Below are 18896 nucleotides of genomic sequence, written 5' to 3'. Positions count from 1 at the left end.
AGTTTCTTCTCTGACTTCGCTGATCACTGCCAGTTAGATTTCCTCACCGCATTTTAAGTCCTTCCAGTTTTGCGAGGTAGATAGCAGAGATTTTCGTTCCTTGGACTCTCCATGGTATATGATTTCCTTTTGATTTGGAGTTTGAAGTTTAACATTTTTCTTTTGGCAGTCTACCATGGCATGGTATTTAGCCAACCAGTCCATTCCGAGAATGATGCCGAACTCAATCATATTGAGTTGAATCAATTCTGCCTCAAAGTTCTGTTTACCGATGCAAATTTTACAGTTCCGATATACCTTATGGTCTCGGTAGTTTTGCTAGCAGGTGTTGCAACTTTTAATGCTTCCCTAAGAGTTTCATGCTCAAGTTTCAGCTTTTAACATATCTTCTAGACACAAATGAGTGTGTAGCCCCACAATCAAACAAGGAATAAGCATGCATTTTATTGAGTTATAGCATACACTCGAGCGTTAGGCTTGTTTTCATCAGCTTCTTCTTGGGTCATAGCATACACTCGAGTGTTAGGCTTGTTTTCATTAGGTTTTCGAGCTTTGGTCCCTTTATCCTTTTTCTCAGGACAATCTTTAATTTGATGTCCAACTTTCCACACTTCAAAAAAGCATATGTCTTCCTATAACATTCCCCGATGTGATTCTACCGACAAGTAGCGCACCAATTCCCTTCTTTGTTGCCAACATTGCTAAAGGTTCCTTTTGAGGGGCCGCTTGAATGGTTTGGCATCTTGAATTAGAGACCACCTTGAGCAGACTGACCGATGAAGAGCCTCTTGTTTTTGTTCTCCTCTTCACGACGCTTGATATCCGTTTCTATGCTCATTGCCATGCACATTAAAATCGGGAAACTTGTTGGTCGGAATACAGCCAAACCAGATTGAATTCGGCTGCTCAGCCCTTTCTTGAAACGGTGCATTTTTAAGGTCTCATCTGACATGATGGTTTGAACATAGATTCCCAGATCATTGAACCTTGATGTGTATTCCATCACCGTCATGTCCGATATTTGTTTGAAACTTTCAAACTCGCTCAACTTTTGCAAACGAAATTATGCTGGGTAATATTGCTTCAAAAATTCTCTCCTGAAGGTTTTCCATGTGATTTGATCTACTTCAGCCAAAGATGGTGACACGGTTTCCCACCACTTGCGTGTTCGATCTTCTAGAAACGGCGTCACCACTTCCACAGTAAGTTCTTCAGGTATTTCCAACAAATGAAGTTGGGTTTCAACATTCTTAAGCCAGTTATGACTGACTTCTTTATCAGGATTCTCATCAAAGGTTGGGACTCGATTCCTTCGAAGGGATTCATAGTGATACTTGATGCCACGAGGTTGTGGCTGGATAGCATTGGCAATTGGGTTCATAATTCCTTGCAGTGTGGCGGCTACAATAGTAGCTATTGCCATCATGTCTTCCCGACTGAGATTCACCCTAGGTGGTGATGGTGTACTTTATTTTTTGTTTTGATTGACTCCGCGGGGTTACAGTTATAGCATACACTCGAGCGTTAGGCTTTATTTCATTAGGTTTTAGAGGTCTGGTCCCTTTATCCTTTTTCTCAGGACAATATTTAATCTGATGTCCTACTTTTCCACACTTGAAACAAGCACCGGTATTCCTATAACATTTCCCGATGTGATTCTGCCAACAAGTAGCACACTACTTCCCTTCTTTGTTGCCAGCATTGCTAAAGGTTCCTTTTGAGGGGCCGCTTGAATTGTTTGGCATCTTGAATTTGGGACCACCTTGAGCAGAATGACCGATGAAGGGCCTCTTTTTTTTGTTCTCCTTTTCACAACGCTTGATATCCGTTTTTACGCTCATTTTCACGCACATTAAATTCGCGAAAGTTGTTGGTCGGAATACAGGCAAAGCATATTGAATTCGGCTGCTCAACCCTTTCTTGAAAGGGTGCATTTTTAAGGTCTCATCTGACATGATGGTTTGAACATAGATTCCCAGATCATTGAACCTTGATGTGTATTCCATCACCGTCGTGTCCGATGTTTGTTTGAAACTTTCAAACTCGCTCAACTTTTGCAGACGAAATTATGCTGGGTAATATTGCTTCAAAAATTCTCTCCTGAAGGTTTTCCATGTGATCTGATCTACTACAGCCAAAGATGGTGACACGGTTTCCCACCACTTGCGTGTTCGATCTTCTAGAAACGGCGTCACCACTTCCACAGTAAGTTCTTCAGGTATTTCCAACAAATGAAGTTGGGTTTCAACATTCTTAAGCCAGTTATGACTGACTTCTTTATCAGGATTCTCATCAAAGGTTGGGACTCGATTCCTTCGAAGGGATTCATAGTGATACTTGATGCCACGAGGTTGTGGCTGGATAGCATTGGCAATTGGGTTCATAATTCCTTGCAGTGTGGCGGCTACAATAGTAGCTATTGCCATCATGTCTTCCCGACTGAGATTCACCCTAGGTGGTGATGGTGTACTTTATTTTTTGTTTTGATTGACTCCGCGGGGTTACAGTTATAGCATACACTCGAGCGTTAGGCTTTATTTCATTAGGTTTTAGAGGTCTGGTCCCTTTATCCTTTTTCTCAGGACAATATTTAATCTGATGTCCTACTTTTCCCCACTTGAAACAAGCATCGGCCTTCCTATAACATTTCAAGATGTGATTCTGCCAATAAGTAGCGCACCACTTACCTTCTTTGTTGCCAGCATTGCTAAAGGTACCTTTTGAGGGGCCGCTTGAATGGTTTGGCATCTTGAATTTGGGACCACCTTGAGCAGAATGACCGATGAAGGGCCTCTTGTTTTTGTTCTCCTCTTCACAACGCTTGATATCCGTTTCTACGCTCATTTCCACGCACATTAAATTCGGGAAACTTGTTGGTCGGAATACAGCCAAAGAAGATTGAATTCGGATGCTCAGCCCTTTCTTGAAACGGTGCATTTTTAAGGTCTCATCTGACATGATGGTTTGAACATAGATTCCCAGATCATTGAACCTTGATGTGTATTCCATCACCGTCATGTCCGATGTTTGTTTGAAACTTTCAAACTCGCTCAACTTTTGAAGACGAAATTCTGCTGGGTAATATTGCTTCAAAAATTCTCTCCTGAAGGTTTGCGATGTGATCTGATCTACTTCAGCCAAAGATGGTGACACGGTTTCCCACCACTGTATGTTCGATCTTCTAGAAACGGGGTCACCACTTCCACATTAAGTTCTTCAGGTATTTCCAACAAATAAGTTTTGTTTCAATATTCTTATGCAAGTTATGACTGACTTCTGGATCAGGATTCTCATCTAATGTTGGGACTCGATTCCTTCGAAGGGATTCATAGTGATACTTGACGCCACGAGGTTGCGGCTGGATAGCGTTTGCAATTGGTTTCATAATTCCTTGCAGTGTGGCGGCTACAATAGTAGCTATTTCCATCATGTCTTCTCGACTGAGATTCACCCTAGGTGGTGATGGTGTATTTTCTTTTTCGTTTTGATTGACTCCGCGGGGTTACAGTTATAGCATACACTCGAGCGTTAGGCTTTATTTCATTAGGTTTTCGAGGTCTGGTCTCTTTATCCTTTTTCTCAGGACAATATTTAATCTGATGTCCTACTTTTCTACACTTGAAACAAGCACCTGTCTTCCTATAACATTTCCCGATGTGATTCTGCCAACAAGTAGCGCACCACTTCCCTTCTTTGTTGCCAGCATTGCTAAAGGTACCTTTTGAGGGGCCGCTTGAATGGTTTGGCATCTTGAATTTGGGACCACCTTGAGCAGAATGACCGATGAAGGGCCTCTTGTTTTTGTTCTCCTCTTCACAACGCTTGATATCCGTTTCTACGCTCATTTCCACGCACATTAAATTCGCCAAAGTTGTTGGTCGGAATACAGCCAAAGCAGATTGAATTCGGCTGCTCAGCCCTTTCTTGAAACGGTGCATTTTTAAGGCCTCATCTGACATGATGGTTTGAACATAGATTCCCAGATCATTGATCCTTGATGTGTATTCCATCACCGTCATGTCCGATGTTTGTTTGAAACTTTCAAACTCGCTCAACTTTTGCAGACGAAATTATGCTGGGTAATATTGCTTCAAAAATTCTCTCCTGAAGGTTTTCCATGTGATCTGATCTACTACAGCCATAGATGGTGACACGGTTTCCCACCACTTGCGTGTTCGATCTTCTAGAAACGGCGTCACCACTTCCACATTAAGTTCTTCAGGTATTTCCAACAAATGAAGTTGGGTTTCAACATTCTTAAGCCAGTTATGACTGACTTCTTTATCAGGATTCTCATCAAAGGTCGGGACTCGATTCCTTCGAAGGGATTCATAGTGATACTTGATGCCACGAGGTTGTGGCTGGATAGCGTTGGCAATTGGGTTCACAATTCCTTGCAGTGTGGCGGCTACAATAGTAGCTAGTGCCATCATGTCTTCCCGACTGAGATTCACCCTAGGTGGTGATGGTGTACTTTATTTTTTGTTTTGATTGACTCCGCGGGGTTACAGTTATAGCATACACTCGAGCGTTAGGCTTTATTTCATTAGGTTTTAGAGGTCTGGTCCCTTTATCCTTTTTCTCAGGACAATATTTAATCTGATGTCCTACTTTTCCCCACTTGAAACAAGCATCGGCCTTCCTATAACATTTCCCGATGTGATTCTGCCAACAAGTAGCGCACCACTTACCTTCTTTGTTGCCAGCATTGCTAAAGGTACCTTTTGAGGAGCCGCTTGAATGGTTTGGCATCTTGAATTTGGGACCACCTTGAGCAGAATGACCGATGAAGGGCCTCTTGTTTTTGTTCTCCTCTTCACAACGCTTGATATCCGTTTCTACGCTCATTTCCACGCACATTAAATTCGCCAAAGTTGTTGGTCGGAATACAGCCAAAGCAGATTGAATTCGGTTGCTCAGCCCTTTCCTGAAACGGTGCATTTTTAAGGTCTCATCTGACATGATGGTTTGAACATAGATTCCCAGATCATTGAACCTTGATGTGTATTCCATCACCGTCATGTCCGATGTTTGTTTGAAACTTTCAAACTCGCTCAACTTTTGAAGACGAAATTCTGCTGGGTAATATTGCTTCAAAAATTCTCTCCTAAAGGTTTGCGATGTGATCTGATCTACTTCAGCCAAAGATGGTGACACGGTTTCCCACCACTGCGTGTTCGATCTTCTAGAAACGGCGTCACCACTTCCACATTAAGTTCTTCAGGTATTTCCAACAAATGAAGTATGGTTTCAACATTCTTATGCCAGTTATGACTGACTTCTTTATCAGGATTCTCATCAAAGGTTGGGACTCGATTCCTTCGAAGGGATTCATAGTGATACTTGATGCCACGAGGTTGTGGCTGGATAGCGTTGGCAATTGGGTTCATAATTCCTTGCAGTGTGGCGGCTACAATAGTAGCTAGTGCCATCATGTCTTCACGACTGAGATTCACCCTAGGTGATGATGGTGTAATTTTTTTTTCGTTTTGATTGACTCCACGGGGTTACAGTTATAGCATACATTCGAGCGTTAGGCTTGTTTTCATTAGGTTTTCGAGGTCTGGTCTCTTTATCCTCTTTCTCTAGACAATATTTAATCTGATGTCCTACTTTTCCACACTAGAAACAAGCATCGGCCTTCCTATAACATTTCCCGATGTGATTCTGCCAACAAGTAGCGCACCACTTACCTTCTTTGTTGCCAGCATTGCTAAAGGTACCTTTTGAGGGGCCGCTTGAATGGTTTGGCATCTTGAATTTGGGACCACCTTGAGCAGAATGACCGATGAAGGGCCTCTTGTTTTTGTTCTCCTCTTCACAACGCTTGATATCCGTTTCTACGCTCATTTCCACGCACATTAAATTCGCCAAAGTTGGTCGGAATACAGCCAAAGCAGATTGAATTCGGTTGCTCAGCCCTTTCTTGAAACGGTGCATTTTTAAGGTCTCATCTGACATGATGGTTTGAACATAGATTCCCAGATCATTGAACCTTGATGTGTATTCCATCACCGTCATGTCCGATGTTTGTTTGAAACTTTCAAACTCGCTCAACTTTTGCAGACGAAATGCTGCTGGGTAATATTGCTTCAAAAATTCTCTCCTGAAGGTTTTCCATGTGATCTGATCTACTACAGCCAAAGCTGGTGACACGGTTTCCCACCACTTGCGTGTTCGATCTTCTAGAAACGGCGTCACCACTTCCACATTAAGTTCTTCAGGTATTTCCAACAAATGAAGTTGGGTTTCAACATTCTTAAGCCAGTTATGACTGACTTCTTTATCAGGATTCTCGTCAAAGGTTGGGACTCGATTCCTTCGAAGGGATTCATAGTGATACTTGATGCCACGAGGTTGTGGCTGGATAGCGTTGGCAATTGGGTTCATAATTCCTTGCAGTGTGGCAGCTACAATAGTAGCTAGTGCCATCATGTCTTCCCGACTGAGATTCACCCTAGGTGATGATGGTGAAATTTCTTTTTCGTTTTGATTGACTCCACGGGGTTACAGTTATAGCATACATTCGAGCGTTAGGCTTGTTTTCATTAGGTTTTCGAGGTCTGGTCCCTTTATCCTTTTTCTCTGGACAATATTTAATCTGATGTCCTACTTTTCCACACTTGAAACAAGCATCGGCCTTCCTATAACATTTTCCGATGTGATTCTGCCAACAAGTAGCGCACCACTTACCTTCTTTGTTGCCAGCATTGCTAAAGGTACCTTTTGAGGGGCCGCTTGAATGGTTTGGCATCTTGAATTTGGGACCACCTTGAGAAGAATGACCGATGAAGGGCCTCTTGTTTTTGTTCTCCTCTTCACAACGCTTGATATCCATTTCTACGCTCATTTCCACGCACATTAAATTCGCCAAAGTTGTTGGTCGGAATACAGCCAAAGCAGATTGAATTCGGTTGCTCAGCCCTTTCTTGAAACGGTGCATTTTTAAGGTCTCATCTAACATGATGGTTTGAACATAGATTCCCAGATCATTGAACCTTGATGTGTATTCCATCACCGTCATGTCCGATGTTTGTTTGAAACATTCAAACTCGCTCAACTTTTGCAGACGAAATTCTGCTGGGTAATATTGCTTCAAAAATTCTCTCCTGAAGGTTTTCCATGTGATCTGATCTACTACAGCCAAAGATGGTGACACGGTTTCCCACCACTTGCGTGTTCGATCTTCTAGAAACGACGTCACCACTTCCACATTAAGTTCTTCAGGTATTTCCAACAAATGAAGTTGGGTTTCCACATTCTTAAGCCAGTTATGACTGACTTCTTTATCAGGATTCTCATCAAAGGTTGGGACTCGATTCCTTCGAAGGGATTCATAGTGATACTTGATGCCACGAGGTTGTGGCTGGATAGCGTTGGCATTTGGGTTCATAATTCCTTGTAGTGTGGTGGCTACAATAGTAGCTAGTGCCATCATGTCTTCCCGACTGAGATTCACCCTAGGTGATGATGGTGTAATTTTTTTTTTCGTTTTGATTGACTCCACGGGGTTACAGTTACAGCATACATTCGAGCGTTAGGCTTGTTTTCATTAGGTTTTCGAGGTCTAGTCCCTTTATCCTTTTTCTCAGGACAATATTTAATCTGATGTCCTACTTTTACCCACTTGAAACAAGCATCGGCCTTCCTATAACATTTCTCGATGTGATTCTGCCAACAAGTAGCGCACCACTTACCTTCTTTGTTGCCAGCATTGCTAAAGGTACCTTTTGAGGGGCCGCTTGAATGGTTTGGCATCTTGAATTTGGGACCACCTTGAGCAGAATGACCGATGAAGGGCCTCTTGTTTTTGTTCTCCTCTTCACAACGCTTGATATCCGTTTCTACGCTCATTTCCACGCACATTAAAATCGCCAAAGTTGTGGGTCGGAATACAGCCAAAGCAGATTGAATTCGGTTGCTCAGCCCTTTCTTGAAACGGTGCGTTTTTAAGGTCTCATCTGACATGATGGTTTGAACATAGATTCCCAGATCATTGAACCTTGATGTGTATTCCATCACCGTCATGTCTGATGTTTGTTTGAAACTTTCAAACTCGCTCAACTTTTGAAGACGAAATTCTGTTGGGTAATATTGCTTCAAAAATTCTCTCCTGAAGGTTTGCGATGTGATCTGATCTACTTCAGCCAAAGATGGTGACACGGTTTCCCACCACTGCGTGTTCGATCTTCTAGAAACGGCGTCACCACTTCCACATTAAGTTCTTCAGGTATTTCCAACAAATGAAATTTGGTTTCAACATTCTTATGCCAGTTATGACTGACTTCTGGATCAGGATTCTCATCAAATGTTGGGACTCGATTCCTTCGAAGGGATTCATAGTGATACTTGATGCCACGAGGTTGTGGCTGGATAGCGTTCGCAATTGGTTTCATAATTCCTTGCAGTGTGGCGGCTACAATAGTAGCTATTTCCATCATGTCTTCTCGACTGAGATTCACCCTAGGTGGTGATGGTGTATTTTCTTTTTCGTTTTGATTGACTCCGCGGGGTTACAGTTATAGCATACACTCGAGCGTTAGGCTTTATTTCATTAGGTTTTCGAGGTCTGGTCCCTTTATCTTTTTTCTCAGGACAATATTTAATCTGATGTGCTACTTTTCCACACTTGAAACAAGCACCTGTCTTCCTATAACATTTCCCGATGTGATTCTGCCAACAAGTAGCGCACCACTTCCCTTCTTTGTTGCCAGCATTGCTAAAGGTTCCTTTTGAGGGGTCGCTTGAATGGTTTGGCATCTTGAATTTGGGACCACCTTGAGCAGAATGACCGATGAAGGGCCTCTTGTTTTTGTTCTCCTCTTCACAACGCTTGATATCCGTTTATACGCTCATTTACACGGACATTAAATTCGCCAAAGTTGTTTGTCGGAATACAGCCAAAGCAGATTGAATTCGGTTGCTCAGCCCTTTCTTGAAACGGTTCATTTTTAAGGTCTCATCTGAATGATGGTTTGAACATAGATTCCCAGATCATTGAACCTTGATGTGTATTCCATCACCGTCATGTCCGATGTTTGTTTGAAACTTTCAAACTCGCTCAACTTTTGAAGACGAAATTCTGCTGGGTAATATTGCTTCAAAAATTCTCTCCTGAAGGTATGCGATGTGATCTGATCTACTTCAGCCAAAGATGGTGACACGGTTTCCCACCACTGCGCGTTCGATATTCTAGAAACGGCGTCACCACTTCCACATTAAGTTCTTCAGGTATTTCCAAAAAAGAAGTTTGGTTTCAACATTCTTATGCCAGTTATGACTGACTTCTGGATCAGGATTCTCATCAAATGTTGGGACTCGATTCCTTCGAAGGGATTCATAGTGATACTTGATTCCACGAAGTTGTGGCTGGATAGCGTTTGCAATTGGTTTCATAATTCTTTGCAGTGTGGCGGCTACAATAGTAGCTATTTCCATCATGTCTTCTCGACTGAGATTCACCCTAGGTGGTGATGGTGTATTTTCTTTTTCGTTTTGATTGACTCCGCGAGGTTACAGTTATAGCATACACTCGAGCGTTAGGCTTTATTTCATTAGGTTTTCGAGGTCTGGTCCCTTTATCTTTTTTCTCAGGACAATATTTAATCTGATGTGCTACTTTTCCACACTTGAAACAAGCACCTGTCTTCCTATAACATTTCCCGATGTGATTCTGCCAACAAGTAGCGCACCACTTCCCTTCTTTGTTGCCAGCATTGCTAAAGGTTCCTTTTGAGGGGTCGCTTGAATGGTATGGCATCTTGAATTTGGGACCATCTTGAGCAGAATGACCGATGAAGGGCCTCTTGTTTTTGTTCTCCTCTTCACAACGCTTGATATCCGTTTCTACGCTCATTTCCACGCACATTAAATTCGCCAAAGTTGTTGGTCGGAATACAGCCAAAGCAGATTGAATTCGGCTGCTCAGCCCTTTCTTGAAACGGTGCATTTTTAAGGCCTCATTTTACTTGATGGTTTGAACATAGATTCCCAGATCATTGAACCTTGATGTGTATTCCATCATCGTCATGTCCTATGTTTGTTTGAAACTTTTAAACTCGCTCAACTTTTGAAGACGAAATTCTGCTGGGTAATATTGCTTCAAAAATTCTCTCCTGAAGGTTTGCGATGTGATCTGATCTACTTCAGCCAAAGATGGTGACACGGTTTCCCACCACTGCGTGTTCGATATTCTAGAAACGGCGTCACCACTTCCACATTAAGTTCTTCAGGTATTTCCAAAAAAGAAGTTTGGTTTCAACATTCTTATGCCAGTTATGACTGACTTCTGGATCAGGATTCTCATCAAATGTTGGGACTCGATTCCTTCGAAGGGATTCATAGTGATACTTGATTCCACGAAGTTGTGGCTGGATAGCGTTTGCAATTGGTTTCATAATTCTTTGCAGTGTGGCGGCTACAATAGTAGCTATTTCCATCATGTCTTCTCGACTGAGATTCAACCTAGGTGGTGATGGTGTATTTTCTTTTTCGTTTTGATTGACTCCGCGGGGTTACAGTTATAGCATACACTCGAGTGTTAGGCTTTATTTCATTAGGTTTTAGAGGTCTGGTCCCTTTATCCTTTTTCTCAGGACAATATTTAATCTGATGTCCTACTTTTCCACACTTGAAACAAGCACCGGTATTCCTATAACATTTCCCGATGTGATTCTGCCAACAAGTAGCACACTACTTCCCTTCTTTGTTGCCAGCATTGCTAAAGGTTCCTTTTGAGGGGCCGCTTGAATTGTTTGGCATCTTGAATTTGGGACCACCTTGAGCAGAATGACCGATGAAGGGCCTCTTTTTTTTGTTCTCCTTTTCACAACGCTTGATATCCGTTTTTACGCTCATTTTCACGCAAATTAAATTCGCGAAAGTTGTTGGTCGGAATACAGGCAAAGCATATTGAATTCGGCTGCTCAACCCTTTCTTGAAAGGGTGCATTTTTAAGGTCTCATCTGACATGATGGTTTGAACATAGATTCCCAGATCATTGAACCTTGATGTGTATTCCATCACCGTCGTGTCCGATGTTTGTTTGAAACTTTCAAACTCGCTCAACTTTTGCAGACGAAATTATGCTGGGTAATATTGCTTCAAAAATTCTCTCCTGAAGGTTTTCCATGTGATCTGATCTACTACAGCCAAAGATGGTGACACGGTTTCCCACCACTTGCGTGTTCGATCTTCTAGAAACGGCGTCACCACTTCCACAGTAAGTTCTTCAGGTATTTCCAACAAATGAAGTTGGGTTTCAACATTCTTAAGCCAGTTATGACTGACTTCTTTATCAGGATTCTCATCAAAGGTTGGGACTCGATTCCTTCGAAGGGATTCATAGTGATACTTGATGCCACGAGGTTGTGGCTGGATAGCATTGGCAATTGGGTTCATAATTCCTTGCAGTGTGGCGGCTACAATAGTAGCTATTGCCATCATGTCTTCCCGACTGAGATTCACCCTAGGTGGTGATGGTGTACTTTATTTTTTGTTTTGATTGACTCCGCGGGGTTACAGTTATAGCATACACTCGAGCGTTAGGCTTTATTTCATTAGGTTTTAGAGGTCTGGTCCCTTTATCCTTTTTCTCAGGACAATATTTAATCTGATGTCCTACTTTTCCCCACTTGAAACAAGCATCGGCCTTCCTATAACATTTCAAGATGTGATTCTGCCAATAAGTAGCGCACCACTTACCTTCTTTGTTGCCAGCATTGCTAAAGGTACCTTTTGAGGGGCCGCTTGAATGGTTTGGCATCTTGAATTTGGGACCACCTTGAGCAGAATGACCGATGAAGGGCCTCTTGTTTTTGTTCTCCTCTTCACAACGCTTGATATCCGTTTCTACGCTCATTTCCACGCACATTAAATTCGGGAAACTTGTTGGTCGGAATACAGCCAAAGAAGATTGAATTCGGATGCTCAGCCCTTTCTTGAAACGGTGCATTTTTAAGGTCTCATCTGACATGATGGTTTGAACATAGATTCCCAGATCATTGAACCTTGATGTGTATTCCATCACTGTCATGTCCTATGTTTGTTTGAAACTTTCAAACTCGCTCAACTTTTGAAGACGAAATTCTGCTGGGTAATATTGCTTCAAAAATTCTCTCCTGAAGGTTTGCGATGTGATCTGATCTACTTCAGCCAAAGATGGTGACACGGTTTCCCACCACTGTATGTTCGATCTTCTAGAAACGGGGTCACCACTTCCACATTAAGTTCTTCAGGTATTTCCAACAAATAAGTTTTGTTTCAATATTCTTATGCAAGTTATGACTGACTTCTGGATCAGGATTCTCATCTAATGTTGGGACTCGATTCCTTCGAAGGGATTCATAGTGATACTTGATGCCACGAGGTTGCGGCTGGATAGCGTTTGCAATTGGTTTCATAATTCCTTGCAGTGTGGCGGCTACAATAGTAGCTATTTCCATCATGTCTTCTCGACTGAGATTCACCCTAGGTGGTGATGGTGTATTTTCTTTTTCGTTTTGATTGACTCCGCGGGGTTACAGTTATAGCATACACTCGAGCGTTAGGCTTTATTTCATTAGGTTTTCGAGGTCTGGTCTCTTTATCCTTTTTCTCAGGACAATATTTAATCTGATGTCCTACTTTTCCACACTTGAAACAAGCACCTGTCTTCCTATAACATTTCCCGATGTGATTCTGCCAACAAGTAGCGCACCACTTCCCTTCTTTGTTGCCAGCATTGCTAAAGGTTCCTTTTGAGGGGCCGCTTGAATGGTTTGTCATCTTGAATTTGGGACCACCTTGAGCAGAATGACCGATGAAGGGCCTCTTGTTTTTGTTCTCCTCTTCACAACGCTTGATATCCGTTTCTACGCTCATTTCCACGCACATTAAATTCGCCAAAGTTGTTGGTCGGAATACAGCCAAAGCAGATTGAATTCGGCTGCTCAGCCCTTTCTTGAAACGGTGCATTTTTAAGGCCTCATCTGACATGATGGTTTGAACATAGATTCCCAGATCATTGATCCTTGATGTGTATTCCATCACCGTCATGTCCGATGTTTGTTTGAAACTTTCAAACTCGCTCAACTTTTGCAGACGAAATTATGCTGGGTAATATTGCTTCAAAAATTCTCTCCTGAAGGTTTTCCATGTGATCTGATCTACTACAGCCATAGATGGTGACACGGTTTCCCACCACTTGCGTGTTCGATCTTCTAGAAACGGCGTCACCACTTCCACAGTAAGTTCTTCAGGTATTTCCAACAAATGAAGTTGGGTTTCAACATTCTTAAGCCAGTTATGACTGACTTCTTTATCAGGATTCTCATCAAAGGTCGGGACTCGATTCCTTCGAAGGGATTCATAGTGATACTTGATGCCACGAGGTTGTGGCTGGATAGCGTTGGCAATTGGGTTCACAATTCCTTGCAGTGTGGCGGCTACAATAGTAGCTAGTGCCATCATGTCTTCCCGACTGAGATTTACCGTAGGTGGTGATGGTGTAATTTCTTTTTCGTTTTGATTGACTCCACGGGGTTACAGTTATAGCATACATTCGAGCGTTAGGCTTGTTTTCATTAGGTTTTCGAGGTCTGGTCCCTTTATCCTTTTTCTCAGGACAATATTTAATCTGATGTCCTACTTTTCCCCACTTGAAACAAGCATCGGCCTTCCTATAACATTTCCCGATGTGATTCTGCCAACAAGTAGCGCACCACTTACCTTCTTTGTTGCCAGCATTGCTAAAGGTACCTTTTGAGGAGCCGCTTGAATGGTTTGGCATCTTGAATTTGGGACCACCTTGAGCAGAATGACCGATGAAGGGCCTCTTGTTTTTGTTCTCCTCTTCACAACGCTTGATATCCGTTTCTACGCTCATTTCCACGCACATTAAATTCGCCAAAGTTGTTGGTCGGAATACAGCCAAAGCAGATTGAATTCGGTTGCTCAGCCCTTTCCTGAAACGGTGCATTTTTAAGGTCTCATCTGACATGATGGTTTGAACATAGATTCCCAGATCATTGAACCTTGATGTGTATTCCATCACCGTCATGTCCGATGTTTGTTTGAAACTTTCAAACTCGCTCAACTTTTGAAGACGAAATTCTGCTGGGTAATATTGCTTCAAAAATTCTCTCCTAAAGGTTTGCGATGTGATCTGATCTACTTCAGCCAAAGATGGTGACACGGTTTCCCACCACTGCGCGTTCGATCTTCTAGAAACGGCGTCACCACTTCCACATTAAGTTCTTCAGGTATTTCCAACAAATGAAGTATGGTTTCAACATTCTTATGCCAGTTATGACTGACTTCTTTATCAGGATTCTCATCAAAGGTTGGGACTCGATTCCTTCGAAGGGATTCATAGTGATACTTGATGCCACGAGGTTGTGGCTGGATAGCGTTGGCAATTGGGTTCATAATTCCTTGCAGTGTGGCGGCTACAATAGTAGCTAGTGCCATCATGTCTTCCCGACTGAGATTCACCCTAGGTGATGATGGTGTAATTTTTTTTTCGTTTTGATTGACTCCACGGGGTTACAGTTATAGCATACATTCGAGCGTTAGGCTTGTTTTCATTAGGTTTTCGAGGTCTGGTCTCTTTATCCTCTTTCTCTAGACAATATTTAATCTGATGTCCTACTTTTCCACACTAGAAACAAGCATCGGCCTTCCTATAACATTTCCCGATGTGATTCTGCCAACAAGTAGCGCACCACTTACCTTCTTTGTTGCCAGCATTGCTAAAGGTACCTTTTGAGGGGCCGCTTGAATGGTTTGGCATCTTGAATTTGGGACCACCTTGAGCAGAATGACCGATGAAGGGCCTCTTGTTTTTGTTCTCCTCTTCACAACGCTTGATATCCGTTTCTACGCTCATTTCCACGCACATTAAATTCGCCAAAGTTGGTCGGAATACAGCCAAAGCAGATTGAATTCGGTTGCTCAGCCCTTTCTTGAAACGGTGCATTTTTAAGGTCTCATCTGACATGATGGTTTGAACATAGATTCCCAGATCATTGAACCTTGATGTGTATTCCATCACCGTCATGTCCGATGTTTGTTTGAAACTTTCAAACTCGCTCAACTTTTGCAGACGAAATGCTGCTGGGTAATATTGCTTCAAAAATTCTCTCCTGAAGGTTTTCCATGTGATCTGATCTACTACAGCCAAAGCTGGTGACACGGTTTCCCACCACTTGCGTGTTCGATCTTCTAGAAACGGCGTCACCACTTCCACATTAAGTTCTTCAGGTATTTCCAACAAATGAAGTTGGGTTTCAACATTCTTAAGCCAGTTATGACTGACTTCTTTATCAGGATTCTCGTCAAAGGTTGGGACTCGATTCCTTCGAAGGGATTCATAGTGATACTTGATGCCACGAGGTTGTGGCTGGATAGCGTTGGCAATTGGGTTCATAATTCCTTGAAGTGTGGCAGCTACAATAGTAGCTAGTGCCATCATGTCTTCCCGACTGAGATTCACCCTAGGTGATGATGGTGAAATTTCTTTTTCGTTTTGATTGACTCCACGGGGTTACAGTTATAGCATACATTCGAGCGTTAGGCTTGTTTTCATTAGGTTTTCGAGGTCTGGTCCCTTTATCCTTTTTCTCTGGACAATATTTAATCTGATGTCCTACTTTTCCACACTTGAAACAAGCATCGGCCTTCCTATAACATTTTCCGATGTGATTCTGCCAACAAGTAGCGCACCACTTACCTTCTTTGTTGCCAGCATTGCTAAAGGTACCTTTTGAGGGGCCGCTTGAATGGTTTGGCATCTTGAATTTGGGACCACCTTGAGAAGAATGACCGATGAAGGGCCTCTTGTTTTTGTTCTCCTCTTCACAACGCTTGATATCCATTTCTACGCTCATTTCCACGCACATTAAATTCGCCAAAGTTGTTGGTCGGAATACAGCCAAAGCAGATTGAATTCGGTTGCTCAGCCCTTTCTTGAAACGGTGCATTTTTAAGGTCTCATCTAACATGATGGTTTGAACATAGATTCCCAGATCATTGAACCTTGATGTGTATTCCATCACCGTCATGTCCGATGTTTGTTTGAAACATTCAAACTCGCTCAACTTTTGCAGACGAAATTCTGCTGGGTAATATTGCTTCAAAAATTCTCTCCTGAAGGTTTTCCATGTGATCTGATCTACTACAGCCAAAGATGGTGACACGGTTTCCCACCACTTGCGTGTTCGATCTTCTAGAAACGACGTCACCACTTCCACATTAAGTTCTTCAGGTATTTCCAACAAATGAAGTTGGGTTTCCACATTCTTAAGCCAGTTATGACTGACTTCTTTATCAGGATTCTCATCAAAGGTTGGGACTCGATTCCTTCGAAGGGATTCATAGTGATACTTGATGCCACGAGGTTGTGGCTGGATAGCGTTGGCATTTGGGTTCATAATTCCTTGTAGTGTGGTGGCTACAATAGTAGCTAGTGCCATCATGTCTTCCCGACTGAGATTCACCCTAGGTGATGATGGTGTAATTTTTTTTTCGTTTTGATTGACTCCACGGGGTTACAGTTACAGCATACATTCGAGCGTTAGGCTTGTTTTCATTAGGTTTTCGAGGTCTAGTCCCTTTATCCTTTTTCTCAGGACAATATTTAATCTGATGTCCTACTTTTACCCACTTGAAACAAGCATCGGCCTTCCTATAACATTTCCCGATGTGATTCTGCCAACAAGTAGCGCACCACTTACCTTCTTTGTTGCCAGCATTGCTAAAGGTACCTTTTGAGGGGCCGCTTGAATGGTTTGGCATCTTGAATTTGGGACCACCTTGAGCAGAATGACCAATGAAGGGCCTATTGTTTTTGTTCACCTCTTCACAACGCTTGATATCCGTTTCTACGCTCATTTCCACGCACATTAAAATCGCCAAAGTTGTTGGTCGGAATACATCCAAAGCAGATTGAATTCGGTTGCTCAGCCCTTTCTTGGAACGGTGCGTTTTTAAGGTCTCATCTGACATGATGGTTTGAACATAGATTCCCAGATCATTGAACCTTGATGTGTATTCCATCACCGTCATGTCTGATGTTTGTTTGAAACTTTCAAACTCGCTCAACTTTTGAAGACGAAATTCTGTTGGGTAATATTGCTTCAAAAATTCTCTCCTGAAGGTTTGCGATGTGATCTGATCTACTTCAGCCAAAGATGGTGACACGGTTTCCCACCACTGCGTGTTCGATCTTCTAGAAACGGCGTCACCACTTCCACATTAAGTTCTTCAGGTATTTCCAACAAATGAAGTTTGGTTTCAACATTCTTATGCCAGTTATGACTGACTTCTGGATCAGGATTCTCATCAAATGTTGGGACTCGATTCCTTCGAAGGGATTCATAGTGATACTTGATGCCACGAGGTTGTGGCTGGATAGCGTTCGCAATTGGTTTCATAATTCCTTGCAGTGTGGCGGCTACAATAGTAGCTATTTCCATCATGTCTTCTCGACTGAGATTCACCCTAGGTGGTGATGGTGTATTTTCTTTTTCGTTTTGATTGACTCCGCGGGGTTACAGTTATAGCATACACTCGAGCGTTAGGCTTTATTTCATTAGGTTTTCGAGGTCTGGTCCCTTTATCTTTTTTCTCAGGACAATATTTAATCTGATGTGCTACTTTTCCACACTTGAAACAAGCACCTGTCTTCCTATAACATTTCCCGATGTGATTCTGCCAACAAGTAGCGCACCACTTCCCTTCTTTGTTGCCAGCATTGCTAAAGGTTCCTTTTGAGGGGTCGCTTGAATGGTTTGGCATCTTGAATTTGGGACCACCTTGAGCAGAATGACCGATGAAGGGCCTCTTGTTTTTGTTCTCCTCTTCACAACGCTTGATATCCGTTTATACGCTCATTTACACGGACATTAAATTCGCCAAAGTTGTTTGTCGGAATACAGCCAAAGCAGATTGAATTCGGTTGCTCAGCCCTTTCTTGAAACGGTTCATTTTTAAGGTCTCATCTGAATGATGGTTTGAACATAGACTCCCAGATCATTGAACCTTGATGTGTATTCCATCACCGTCATGTCCGATGTTTGTTTGAAACTTTCAAACTCGCTCAACTTTTGAAGACGAAATTCTGCTGGGTAATATTGCTTCAAAAATTCTCTCCTGAAGGTATGCGATGTGATCTGATCTACTTCAGCCAAAGATGGTGACACGGTTTCCCACCACTGCGCGTTCGATATTCTAGAAACGGCGTCACCACTTCCACATTAAGTTCTTCAGGTATTTCCAAAAAAGAAGTTTGGTTTCAACATTCTTATGCCAGTTATGACTGACTTCTGGATCAGGATTCTCATCAAATGTTGGGACTCGATTCCTTCGAAGGGATTCATAGTGATACTTGATTCCACGAAGTTGTGGCTGGATAGCGTTTGCAATTGGTTTCATAATTCTTTGCAGTGTGGCGGCTACAATAGTAGCTATTTCCATCATGTCTTCTCGACTGAGATTCACCCTAGGTGGTGATGGTGTATTTTCTTTTTCGTTTTGATTGACTCCGCGAGGTTACAGTTATAGCATACACTCGAGCGTTAGGCTTTATTTCATTAGGTTTTCGAGGTCTGGTCCCTTTATCTTTTTTCTCAGGACAATATTTAATCTGATGTGCTACTTTTCCACACTTGAAACAAGCACCTGTCTTCCTATAACATTTCCCGATGTGATTCTGCCAACAAGTAGCGCACCACTTCCCTTCTTTGTTGCCAGCATTGCTAAAGGTTCCTTTTGAGGGGTCGCTTGAATGGTTTGGCATCTTGAATTTGGGACCATCTTGAGCAGAATGACCGATGAAGGGCCTCTTGTTTTTGTTCTCCTCTTCACAACGCTTGATATCCGTTTCTACGCTCATTTCCACGCACATTAAATTCGCCAAA

General features: G+C 42.5%; 1 protein-coding gene across 1 annotated transcript; it reads right to left on the bottom strand.

The window, feature by feature from the left end:
* Positions 1-15473: 15473 nt before the first annotated feature.
* LOC140820451 (uncharacterized) lies at positions 15474-16451 on the bottom strand. Its single transcript, XM_073180730.1, has one exon. It carries the CDS (start codon positions 16449-16451, stop codon positions 15474-15476), a length of 978 nt encoding a protein of 325 aa, XP_073036831.1.
* Positions 16452-18896: the final 2445 nt, after the last annotated feature.

This window comes from Primulina eburnea, unplaced genomic scaffold (assembly GCF_022965805.1).
Source record: "Primulina eburnea isolate SZY01 unplaced genomic scaffold, ASM2296580v1 ctg105_ERROPOS3636323, whole genome shotgun sequence".
Lineage (NCBI taxonomy): Eukaryota > Viridiplantae > Streptophyta > Magnoliopsida > Lamiales > Gesneriaceae > Primulina > Primulina eburnea.
Note: the sequence above shows the minus strand (reverse complement) of the source record. Positions and strands in the feature narration are given on the sequence as shown.